Genomic DNA, 12703 nt, shown 5'->3' with positions numbered 1-12703 from the left:
CTAGTTACAGGGTATTGGTTCATATAGTACTAGACAGTCCAGAAGATTCCTCGCCCCCCCCCATTCTTTTCTCCTCCATTCATCCTTAACCATTCCTTCCACCCACCTCCATTTCCTTCCTCCTCCTCCCTATGGCCTGATTCACTGGCTCTCTTTTTTTCTGTGTGTGTGTCTGTCTGTCACCTTCCCTCTAGACACCAGCCAATAAACCAACAAGAAGGAAACCACCCTGCTCCCTCCCTCTGTTCCCCCCCAAGGTAGAGCTGGGCCAGAATGGTGAGGAGGTAAGTGTCCCGGGAAGGATGCTGGCTACAAGCATTCCTCCTCCTCCTCCTGGTAGGAAGAGGCACCAAAACCACACTGTTAAACCTCAAACATCTGGACAGAGGATTTCAGATTCAAGAGTGAACTTCTTTTCTTTTCTTTTACTTGGAACAATACTGAGGCTGGAACTCAGGGCCTTGCATTCTCCCTTGGCTCCTTTGCTCAAGGCTAGTACTCTACCACTTCCGTGACACCTCCACTTGTGACTTTTTCTGGCTAATGGAGATGATAATCTCATGGGCTTCTTACCTCAATCTTTGTATCTCAGTCTCCTGAGTAGCTGGGGTTACAGATGGGAGCCACTAGCACCTGGATGAATCAGTCTCTTTTCTTAATGCTTCCTAGGTCTTTAGGATCTACCTCCCTCACCAATTCCCCTATTTCTCCTACTGAGATTCCTTTTCAGTCTGCTTAAGAACCATTTTTCAAGTCTGAGTAATCCCGCACCAAGTCAGACATCAGTACCACACCAGATTTTAGGTGAAAGGAAAAGTACATTTTTTCCCCAGGTCTGACAGAGAAGGTCTTGGGGTGGGATGTGGAAAGGGCACCTGAACAGAGGGGCTGGGCTGTTATAAAGCAGAACTGTGATGTGGCAGACTGTTGTAGCTCCTCCGTGCTCTCAAAACCAGCTGATAATTATTCTTGATCGCTGGAAGTAAACTAGTCACTGGAGGAAAACCAGAGCACACAGGAGGCCTGGTTGCCATCAGCTATAAATAACCAGTGCTCCCAGCATAATAAAGGCTCTGGTATCATAGATCATAGCCAGTAATAGACTCCCAGCCTGCATATTCACTCAACCCAATTTATCTAATTGTAGCTGTTGGAGTGGCTCCTCCGGGCCCTATCCAAGCCCCCTCAGCCTTCACTTTGGTCATGGCAGAAAGGAATTAGCAGGTCCTATCATCCAGCATAGAGGCCAATCCCAAAACCAAGCAAGCGGGCCAACTATGGTTCCTGAATCCCACCTCAATCACCTGGTTACTGTGCCCTTCTTTTCTAGGACCAGTATCCTGACTATAATAGAGGCTAGATTCCTGTGTGAACTTGGGCAGCACCTTGGTGCCTGTGTCCTCTTGTCTATATTATGAGACAGCTAAAATAATGGTTTTTCAAGCCTCTCCCCCCTCTTTTTCTGTCAATGCAAGTCTTAGAGGCATAAGGCCATCAAAAAACAATCAGTCCGGGGCTGGGGATATAGCCTAGTGGCAAGAGTGCCTGCCTCGGATACACGAGGCCCTAGGTTCGATTCCCCAGCACCACATATACAGAAAACGGCCAGAAGCGGCGCTGTGGCTCAAGTGGCAGAGTGCTAGCCTTGAGCGGGAAGAAGCCAGGGACAGTGCTCAGGCCCTGAGTCCAAGGCCCAGGACTGGCCAAAAAAAAAAAAAAAAAAAAAAAAAACAATCAGTCCAGCTCTGGTGCCTCTGAAATCCTAGCTACTCAAGAGGCTGAGATCTGAAGATTGTAGTTCAAAGCTATCCCAGCTAAGAAAGTCCAAAAGATTCTTATCTCCAATTAGCCACTAAAAAAGCTGGAAGGCTACGAGAGCACTGCCTTGGGCACAATACTCAGGCCCTGAATTGAAGCCTAGGACCAATGACAAAAATAAAAGAAAGGAAGGGCAACAAAGACAGGCACCAGTGGCTCATGCCTGTCGTCTTAGATACTCAGGAGGCTGAGATCTGGATGAAGATGAGAGTTCCAGGAAAGCCTGTGAGACTCTGATCTCTGACTAACCACTAAAAGGCTAGAGGAGGAGCTATGGCTCAAGTCGTAGAATGCCAGCCTTGAGTGTCACCCTTTGCCCCAGTATGAGCGTGCACATGTGTGCACACACACTCATGCACACACAAACACACACACACACAGAGCCAAGTCATACTTGTACCTGCTCAAGTGGGTGCAGTGATAGGAGACCCCTCTGCTTTGAGACTATTTCCCCTCCCTGAAAAACCTGAGGAGTATAGTTTAAGAAAAATTATTTACTTGTTGTTGTTAGGTCTCTTCAAAGGTCAACATTGTACCCATCAATGCTGTAACCAAACACATACCAACAACTTCTCTTTCCAGAGGGTCAGCTTCCCTTTATTGCATTTACTCTCTGAGCATGGCACCTCTGTGTCTGTGGAGCAGTGGAAGCTGTAGTCATCTGAGCCTGTTCCCTGGTAACCCAGGCTAGCCCCAGGAGGAGTCACTGCCCCATAATGACTTATTTGTAATGAGGACAAGAATAAGAACACTAACCAGAACATGGGAAGCATTGTTCATAGGAACAAAAGTGAATGCAAGCAGGGTGCCAATGGCCCACTCAAGGCTGAGATCTGAGGATTGCGATTCTAAGCCAGCTCAGGCAGGAAAGTCTGTGAGACTCTTATTTCCAATTTGCCACCAAAAAGCCAGAAGTGGAGCTGTGACTCAAGTGGTAGAGCACTAGCCTTGAGCAAGAAAGTTCAGAGACCTAGGCCCTGTTTCAAGCTTCAGGGCCAGCACAGAAAAATAAATAAATAAATAAATAAATCTTTTAGAATGGGTCAAGCTAATGGTGATGAGATTGACCAGCTTCATTTTAGTGGCTGCATACCAATAAACTTACAGGTTCTGTCCATGAGCTACGTCGTCCAGAAGTTAGAGGCATACAACATATAATAGTCAAGGGATAGATCAGGAGGGTAGATTTTAGACTGAAAGTCCTACCTGAAGTGACAAGCTGCTTACCCACAAGAAAGACACTACCTCCAAGGATCAGTGATTTTCCTTTGCCTTGAAATTCACTTAGAAATCAAATGCACGGCCAGCTTTATCTGGCCAGGGTGAATGGAGGCCACTGCTGTTTATACTCTACAGTACAACCTGCTGGAGCGCTGGTGTCTGCCTTTGTTAAACTGTAAGGAAAAGCTGCCACCTGGTGGCCATCCTCGGAATTACATCCACACTGAAAATTCTGTTTTACTATTTCAATCAATGAGAGTTCTATGACACCTCAGCTGGATCTCCAGTACAGTCCTGTGATGGTGTTTATTGAATTTCTGCTGCATTCAAATGACAGTAGTCAGTTAGAGAGGAGTTTAAAGCATTATCTCCCTTTGTGTTGGCCCTTAGAAGGGTCAAAAGGAGATCACTTGAGTCTCTCTCTCTCTCTCTCTCTCTCTCTCTCTCTCTCTCTCTCTCCATCTCATATACAATCAATCATTTCACTCAATAAATATTTCAGAATATCTCTAAGAGGTCAGTAGGAATTTTCTTCCTATGAGTCAGATATAGGCACACTGGAGTGGAGAGCAGGTAATATGTGTTGGTCTCCAACTACAGGACAAGTCCTTTCTGTGCCTTGGCCTCTGTCCAGCCTCATGGAAGTTTTCTTTTCTCCAATATCATCATCATCTTTCTCATGCAGTTGTGAAGATTTACAAAAACAGGGAGTCAAATGTTTAGAAACTTAGTATCCAAAACCATGCAAGATTCCTAACCAGACATTCAGCCCAAAACTAGTGTAAGTAACAGAGCATATGTATATGTTTAGATAGCACCTAGATCAGCCTCTAGAGGGCAGAGACTAAATCATATGCACCTTTATATATCATAACCAGCACAATGCCTAGAATGGGATAGGTACTTCATACATGTATCTGATGACTTAAGATGAATAAATCTTCATTTTATGAATATTTCATTTTACTAACGCTTTGGAAAATGATAATTCACAAACAATGCCTTTGGTGGGATTTTCCAAAATACCATAGCTCACCAGAGGCATTTCAATGATATCTCTATCAGATTTTATTCCTGGTCTGTGATTTATTGTCTTATTTGTCACTAAAAGAGAAGATAGCCATTGTTGCCTGTGAAAGTCCCTCTGTTGACTCACCTCTGAATGTTGAAGGTCACTGGGTGATGACTTTGCTCCAAGCAGACATATTTTCTCTCCTAATGGTAATGAAATTCATTCTTCCTGAAATGGGGGACCTCCTGAGTAACAGATGCCTGCTTTGGCTTCTCAGCTCATAGATTTAAGTGGTCTTGCTAGTGGTGAAATGAGGGAGGGATGGAAGGAAAGGCAGGAGAGCTGGTGTCATCAAACTCAAGTGGATTAATGAAACTAAGGAATGACTTTTAAAACCAATTTCTCTTTGTCTCACCTGTGGCTTCTAGGCTCCAGCCAAAACCCACCTTCCTTCCCCTCATTCACTCATGTGGTTATCTTGATCCATTTACTTTGTAGAAATCATTGCCCAATGCCAGCCACCCTCCTAAATTCAAGGTGAAGAGCTCGCCTCTGATTGAAAAGCTTCAGGTACGTAGTAAGAAGTAAAACACACTCTGCCTTCATCCTTCACTCTGTGTGCTCAGAGCCCTGGCACTCATGCCAGGGCTGGCAACCCCAAGTATCCATGAAGCCCACTGCTGCCCCCGAGCTCAAGGTCCTGGTGGGGAGACAAGATTCCCATACCCCATGCAACGAAAGATGTATAGGAGAGCACATGCCAGAGACCTCAGCTGTGTGTAAGGGACCAACTTGTCCTGATCTAGCCCAAGGCCTCTCAATCCCAGTAGCTGGGGATGGAGAATTTTACTGTGGAGGTGGGAAGTGGGGGAGGTGAAGGGATCTCCTGTGCATTGCAAAATGTTTTAGCAGCATCCCTGGTCCTGTTATGCCAAGTCGCGAAATGACCACCAAGAAGACCACCGAGACTCAGATGTTCTGAAATGCAAAAGCAAGGCAAGGCTTTATTCAAGCGGGCCGTGGCCCAGGCCTCATCCTACCCACCAACACAGTGGAGGTTAGGAGGAAGCCGCCCCGAGCTGCGATTGCACAGGGATTATAAAGGCAAAAAACAAAGTTACAGCAATCAGGTGTTCAAGCAAGCAAGATTAGGACACGGGTACAAATCTGATTGGCTCATGGCTCAAAGCATTCTGGGGACGGTTAGAGTTAAGCATTCCCAGGTGGTTAGAGTTCTTGACCGGCTGGGCCCTAATAAGCTTGCCCTGGGTTTGCTCATAGTTTAAACAGACAACAAAACGGGGGCTGCCTGAAAATGAGGTTTACTTTAACTCTTCATTCCCCCCTTCAGTCCTACCCACTGGATGACAGTAGCACTCCCCAACAACTTGTGACAATGATTTCAGACATTGCCAGATATTGGAGGCGGGGTGTGGGGTGGGGAACCATCTCATGTGTGCCCCAGGGGAGAACCATTGCTCTATCTAGACTGCCAGAGTGAGAAGAGAGTAGAGGGGCAGAAAAGCCCCACCAATGCTCTGAGAAATCCTTGGCGGGGAATGAGGAAGATGGTCCAGGTCTGGTACCAGCTTTTGTTAAAACACTGAAGAGGCATGGCCAGGATGCATCTGGTCAGGGCTGGGAGAAGTTTCTGCTTTCTCTGCAGCCTCCCATCACCACCAGGAGGGAAGGAGCAGGGCTCTGGCACTGTGTACCACCATCCAGGCCTGGGAAGAAGGGCTCACTCACTTTGTGGACACCAGCGGTTGGGGAGAAATACAAACAGCCACAGCCTGTGTAGTTCATAGCTGTGAAAGACAGAGCCCCAGCTCTGATTCCCAGCCTAGTTTGGGGTTAAGGAAAACATCTCTGGTTCCTGTCCTATAGAGTGCAGTAGACTCCACAATGTGTTCCCTGAAATTAGTGAATGCCTGAGGCCCTGCTGAAAGGAGGTGGTGCTGCTGTTACACTGTGGGAGACTTGGGTTCCCATATGCCCACCAGGGTCACTCATAAGGGACCCCAGAACTCATCATCCCTGTAGCAGTCAGCTGAGGAGTGTAATCCAGGATCTAGCTCTACTTCTGCCTCCCCAGACCCCATCACAGGCCTTGGGCAAGGGCTTATTATTCCCAAGTCTCCTGCAGTCCCGGGGTCACCCCCTTCCCAGCCATTAAAGAGCCTAGGGGACCAACACAGTGAGTTGAGAATGTTGAGATGTGTAATGGCTGAACTTCATTAAGAATGACAGCCATAGGGACAGTTGTAGGGATACATATACCTATAATCCCAGCACTTGGGAGCCAGAGGCTGGAGGATGGTTGTGAATTTGAGACCACCCTGGGCTACATAGTGAGACCAGACCCTGTCTCAAAAAGAAAAACCACAGCATAACAGAGAAGGAGAAAGAGAGGAGAAAAAGAGAAGAGGAAAAGAAGGAGCCTTCGTGGTAGCAGCAGAGTAGCATGGCCATTTAGCGGAGGCCCATAGGCAGTTTTCTTGGTTGGAAATACATGGGGGAAACAACTGAAAAATGCATCACCAGCTGAACTGGTGTCTGCACATTCCATTGAATGAGTTATTTACTCCCTAAATTCAAAGTTCAATTGTGCTGACTCACAAGATCCATTTGATTTGTCATACAGAATGAATTCCATAACTAAATATTTAGAGGGGAAGGGATCCCCTTTGAATGCCAGGTACCGCCAATTTTGCTATGAAGCCTTCTGAGCCAGCCTCGTGCACCAGCTCCCCCACACCTGCAATCCCAACCCATCGGTGCTCGTGTGCTGCTGCTATCTTGCATAGCCTCATTTCTTCATTTTAGCATTTTACATATTTAATTCTTTTTATGACTCAATCTCATCTGTACTATGTATTCTCTCTAAAGAGCACAGTTAAAAATCTAAATTTAAAACACTTGTTTATTTTGTGCCGGTACTGGGGCTTGAACTCATGACTTGGGGCACTGACCCTTCACTTTTTCACTCAAGGCTCACTCTCTTCTGCTTGAACCACTGTTTCACTTCCAGCTTTTGGAAGTCTGTTTTATGAGTCTCATGGACATGGCCAACTTCAAATCACAATCCTCGGGTATCAGCCTCCTGAGTAGCTAGGATTACAAGCATGGGCCACCAGTGCCTGGCTTAAATACTTTTTTAAGCATCCATAATGCTTTATAATCTGCAGGTCCTAATGTATGAGTTCTCCAGGGCAGTAATCTTGATTAGGGGTTACCAACTGCTTCTCAAACTCTGTCCCTTCTCTGTGAGCTCTTACAGCTGTCTGTCCTGCACAGCCGGGGTCTGGAGGACACAGCTGCCATGAGATAGGGAAATAGAGAGGGCAGGAGGACTGACAATAGATGGTGCTAGAGAAGGTTCAGAACACTCCCACACAATCCCTCCACTGACCATCTTGGGGCAGATTCTTAGCCAGGTTTCTAATTTGTACAAAACTGAGATTGCATTTGCATATGGAGGAGACAACTCTTTGTGCCTGGCAAAGAGTAGGCCTCTACTGAGCAGTAAGTGATATTTGTTGATAAGAAGATGGCTGGGGTCTTGATTTACTGCAAGAGCCTAGGAACTGCAGGTGCAGCTGGTAGCTGTATTTCAGTCAATTTGTCTACCAGTTAGTATTGGTTCCAATCATCTTTGCTGACCCCCACATCTGTGCCTGCTGTCTGAATGGCAGGAAGTAGAAGCTCTCATCTGCTTCCCATCCGAATTTGAAACCCTCATTTTTTCTTGACAGGCCAATTTAACCTTCGATCCAGCAGCTCTGCTGCCTGGAGCCTCACCCAAGAGTCCTGGGCTCAAGGCCATGGTATCACCATTTCACAGCCCGCCTTCCACGCCCAGCAGCCCTGGTGTGAAGTCTCAGCCTGGAGAAGCTGAGGAGGTGCCTGTCAGTTTTGACCAGCCTCCTGAAGGTACTCATCTGCCCTGTTACAATAAGGTAAATAAATTCTGGTCCCCAATGGGTGGCGTGCCCAAGGAAATATGGGACAGGACAATCTTGACTTTTTTCCTCCTGTTGTTGACCTGGAAAATGAAAGAACTAGTTTTGCAAATGTGAAATTTCTTCTTGCCTTTGCAAGTGTTTGATTTTGGAACTAAGTCCATCCTTGAACCTAGCTGACCTCTCTCATCTGCTTCCTCTGTAATTGTGCCATATATCCAATCTGCAAGCTAAGGGGTTGGAGTGTTCTGTCCTTTGTAGAGAGGATGGGGTAATGTTAGAAGATGGAAATGAAAGCTAACACTCTGAATCATGCCTCCCATAGAAGCCCAGGTTAGCTACTCCAGTGCCTCCTGCTCTGGCCTGATATGAATAGTCCAGTGTTCCCATGGAGATCAAACCATCCTTACCACATCTCACTTCATTAAAGAACAACAAAAACTGATCCTTCTGAAGAACATACATGGAGGCCAGGCACCAGCAGCTCACACTTGTAATCCTAGCTACTCCAAAAGCTGACATCTGAGAACTGCAATTTGAAGTCAGCCTGGGGAGTAAAGTTCATGAGACTCTTTCTCCAATTAACCAGCAAAAATGCAAGGAATGGAGCTGTGGCTCAGGTGGTAGATGACCAGCCTTGAGCATAAAGCTAAGAGACAGTACCCAGGCCCTGAGTTCAAGCCCCAGTACTGGCACAAGAAAAAAAAAAGAACATGTATTTTGCATGCTTTGTTTTGTTTTGTTTTTAACAGATTTTATATAATTTCTTTAATACATTCTTCAGGTGCGGACAAGAGGATCCATAAAAAGGCGTCCCCCCTCTAGGCGATTCCGAAGGTCTCAGTCAGACTGTGGAGACCTTGGAGATTTTAGGGCTGCAGAGCCATCTCAGGAGAATGGTGCCAGGGAAGAGAATGGGAATGAAGTGTTCACAACCAGGAGTAAGGCCAGTGAAGGGTCCATGGGAGAGGGAGCTAGTGGAAACGTGGGGCCTGAAGGAAAGCCCCCTCTGAGGAGGACATCTAGCAGGATGGAGAACCAAGAGAAAGCTGGGGCGCCAGAAGAGACTATGCAGAATGAGGAGACTGGGCAGAATTCAGAAGATACCAGCAAGTGCCCAACCCAGAAAGAGTCTTTAGAGCCACCCCACACCTCCATCCCTCAGGCAGAGAATGGCTATGGGAGCCCTGTGGCAGATAAACCAGCTGGCGAAGAATTGGGGACTGGAAAGTCAACAGAGGAGCAGGTGGAGAAGGTGGGAAATGATGGGGACAGGAAAAGAGAGAAGATCCAAGATGCAAAGAAGCTGGAGGAGGCAGCCAAAGGGGAAAAGACCCTCCAAAATCCTTCTGGAGGAATGGGAGACAGCAATGTTTCTGATCAGGAGGAAAAAGGCAAGGAAAATCAAGATGAACTGGCAGGTCTGGAAGCAGGCTGCAGCACTAGAGCTGAATACGGCCCACAAGAGACCAGCAATGAGCTCCAGAGTACACAAGTAGTCCCCACGGTAGGTGGCCTGGTTTGTTCACATGGCGAGGGCCCCTTGTCACATGCCCCTTGTCACATGCCTTGTTCCTTTCAGTCCACAGATAAATCAGCTCAGTGTGCAGAATCAAGGGCACCAGGCCCTGCCTCATGCTAACTGCACTGAGACAAGCTGTCACTGATGGCAAGGGGACAAAAGGATAAGAAGGGAAAGTGTGGGCTGGGGATATAGCCTAGTGGCAAGAGTGCCTGCCTCGGATACACGAGGCCCTAGGTTCGATTCCCCAGCACCACATATACAGAAAACGGCCAGAAGCGGCGCTGTGGCTCAAGTGGCAGAGTGCTAGCCTTGAGCGGGAAGAAGCCAGGGACAGTGCTCAGGCCCTGAGTCCAAGGCCCAGGACTGGCCAAAAAAAAAAAAAAAAAAGAAGAAGGGAAAGTGTGCTTCATGCTCTGTTCCATTCTTTGCTGACCCAGAGCTCTGGTTGTGAATGGAGTGAGTATGTCTTGGCCTAAGTCAATAACCGAGGTGTACCAATAGCTTCTGAAGGATCACAGCATGGCAGAAATCTGCGCTTGCCTCTTTTGAGAACCAGAGATTAAAATGGAGGCTACTTTCTAAAAACTGCTGAATCCAGCCAGGTACTGGTGGCTCATGCTTATAATCCTGGCTACTGAAGAGGATAAAATCTGAGGATAACCAGTAAGAAGCCAGCTTGAGCAGGAACATCCATGAGATTATTTCCAATTAGCCACTGGACGTGGTGGTGTGGATCTAGTGGTAAAATACCAGCTTTGAGCAGCAGTTCAGAGACAGTGCCTAGGACTTGAGTTCAAGCCTCAGTACTGGCACAATAAAATTAATGAATAATGAATAAATGAATGAATGAATGAATGAATTTCCCAGGAGGCCAGTCATTAACTGTGGGGCCCATCATAAATCCAGAATGACCTCATCTTGAGATCCTTAGTTTTATCTGCAAAGACCCCATTTCTGGGGGTTGGAGATTTAGCTCAGGGATAGACATTGGTGGCTCACACCTGTAAACCTAGCTACTCAGGAGGCTGAGATCTGAGGACCATAGTTCCAAGACAGCCTGGGCAGGAAAGTCCATGAGACTCTTATCTCTAATTAATTGCCTAAAAACCGGAAGTGGAGCTGTAGCTCAAGAGCACCAGCCTTAGGTAAAAAAAAAAAGGCAGAGACAGCACCCAGGCCCTGAGTTCAAGCCCTAAAACTGATACACAAAAAAGATACCAGTACCACATAAAGGTTCTTCCCGGGTCCCTGGGGGAGGACTGGACATATCTATCTGTCCTGACTTTCCTCTGTGCTGGGCTCCAGCCATGGAGGTGTTCTTTATTCTTTAGCACCAGCCCCATCCTCCATCTTTCCTCTCCCCTCACACATCTGGATCCTCCTCACTGATCACCCTCCTCACTCAAAGGATCTGCACCCACTCCTTCAGTCAGCTGTCCCACTATTCCACTTGTTCCACATATGTGTCAAGATTTGAAATTCTCTTGCTTGCCTTTCAGTGATCTCTTCTACCCTTCTATTTCCCAATGCCTCTATATCAACACCTACTAACTATAGGACCTGAAATATAGTAGGTTGAGGGTTTATTTTTGTTTTGCTGGTCCTAGGGCTTAAACTCTGAGCCTGGGTGCTGACCCTGAGTTTTTGTGCTCAAAGCTAGTACCTCTATCGCTTCAGTAACAGCTCCACTTCCAGCTTGGGGGTGGGGGATGGGTTAATTGGAGAAAAGAATCTTACGGACTCTCTTGCCTAGGCAGGCTATGAATTGTGTTGCTCAGCTAGGATTACAGATATAAGCCACCGGGGCTCAGCACTCTTTTTTTTTTTTTTTTTTTTGCTCAGTCATGGGGCTTGAACTCAGGGCCTGGGAACTATCCTTGAGCTCTTTTACTCAAGGCTAGCACTCTACCACTTTAAGCCACCGTACCACATCTGGTTTTCTGATGGTTCATTGGAGGTAAGAGTCTCATGGACTTTCCTGGCCAGTCTGGCTTTGAATCATGATTCTCACATCTCAGCCTCCTGAGTAGCTAGGATTGCAGGCCTGGGTCACCAGCGTCCAAATGGGTCAGCCTTCTTATTGTTTCTGCTAGATCCAGTGTCAGTGATCGCTGAGTGGTGGGGGTTTCCTTACTCTTTCTAAGTCATCCTGCCCTCCCTGCTCACAGGATGACACCCCTGTGGAGGACACGAAAATGTGAAAAGAGCTCCTGGTGCCCTGGTGATGAAGATGCTGGTGATATCTCTTTGGAAGTGGCAGCAGCAGCAGCACATGAAACCATTGCAGAAGCTGAGCACACTGGGTGTCTGGTGTCAGCCTGGAAGATCCATTGGACTGTTTACTGGCCTCCACACTCAGTGCTCCATCACACAGAGAGACTGGGGTCCAGGACAGCAGACTTTTATCAGCTTGAGTTGGTGTCATTTGATGGACTTAATTTAAAACAACAACAAAAAAACTTGTTGAAAGCAGTTTGTGATACCAAGTCCCCAGGGAAATTGAGCCTGTGGGACCACCCCAATCTCCCAGCCTCTCCCTGCAGCTGAGCTCTTGTTCAGCTTAGCAGATGTTGCCTGTGTGGAATTATAGCCTTTATTATATTGTCTTAAAATGTCTGTGTCTGTGGTTCTCGAATATAAGGGGAAAAAACACAACTAATTTTAAGTAGATGAAAACCAAAGAAAATAGTCTTGCTGGAAATATAAATTTTATTTTATAGAAGACTTTATATGTCATCAAGACCTTAGAGTCAGTCTTTTAGTTTATTCCAAATGGGAACTGGATAATCAATTTTGGAAACATTGAACTACAAGAGGTAATTATTGAATGATTGAAACATTTTCTTTTTATTAATGTGTCTAAGCCAGGTACTGGTGGTTCGTGCCTGTAATCTTCACTATTCAGGAGGCTGAGATCTGAGGATCATTGCTTAAAGCTAATTCAGGCAGGGAAATCCATGAAACTCTTATTTCTCAATTAGTCTGTCTCTCTCTCTCTGTCTCTCTCTCTCTCTCACACACACACACACAGACACACGATAAGGAAGGATGAAGGAAAAAAGGAAAGAAAAAGAGAGAGAAAAAGAAAGAAAGAAAGGAAGGAAGGAAGGAAGGAAGGAAGGAAGGAAAGAGTGAGAGAGAGAAGAGAGGACCTTAAAAGAAGGA

At 46.5% G+C, this 12703-nt stretch overlaps 1 protein-coding gene across 4 annotated transcripts in view; it reads left to right on the top strand.

Moving 5' to 3' along the window:
- Rcsd1 (RCSD domain containing 1) overlaps window positions 1-12154 on the top strand; it is a 57812-nt gene extending 45658 nt beyond the window's left edge. For 2 of the 4 annotated variants that reach the window (XM_048356638.1, XM_048356639.1), the window contains exons 3-7: window positions 195-284; window positions 4550-4621; window positions 7807-8010; window positions 8798-9520; window positions 11707-12154. In XM_048356638.1, coding sequence (XP_048212595.1) covers window positions 195-284; window positions 4550-4621; window positions 7807-8010; window positions 8798-9520; window positions 11707-11739 — 1122 coding nt within the window. In that variant the 3' untranslated portion in view covers window positions 11740-12154. The remainder of the gene's footprint in view (window positions 1-194; window positions 285-4549; window positions 4622-7806; window positions 8011-8797; window positions 9521-11706) is intronic. The other 2 variants (XM_048356641.1, XM_048356640.1) reach the window with 1 other exon arrangement.
- Window positions 12155-12703: the final 549 nt, after the last annotated feature.

Source organism: Perognathus longimembris, chromosome 11 (genome assembly GCF_023159225.1).
Source record: "Perognathus longimembris pacificus isolate PPM17 chromosome 11, ASM2315922v1, whole genome shotgun sequence".
NCBI classification, from domain to species: domain Eukaryota; kingdom Metazoa; phylum Chordata; class Mammalia; order Rodentia; family Heteromyidae; genus Perognathus; species Perognathus longimembris.
Note: the sequence above shows the minus strand (reverse complement) of the source record. Positions and strands in the feature narration are given on the sequence as shown.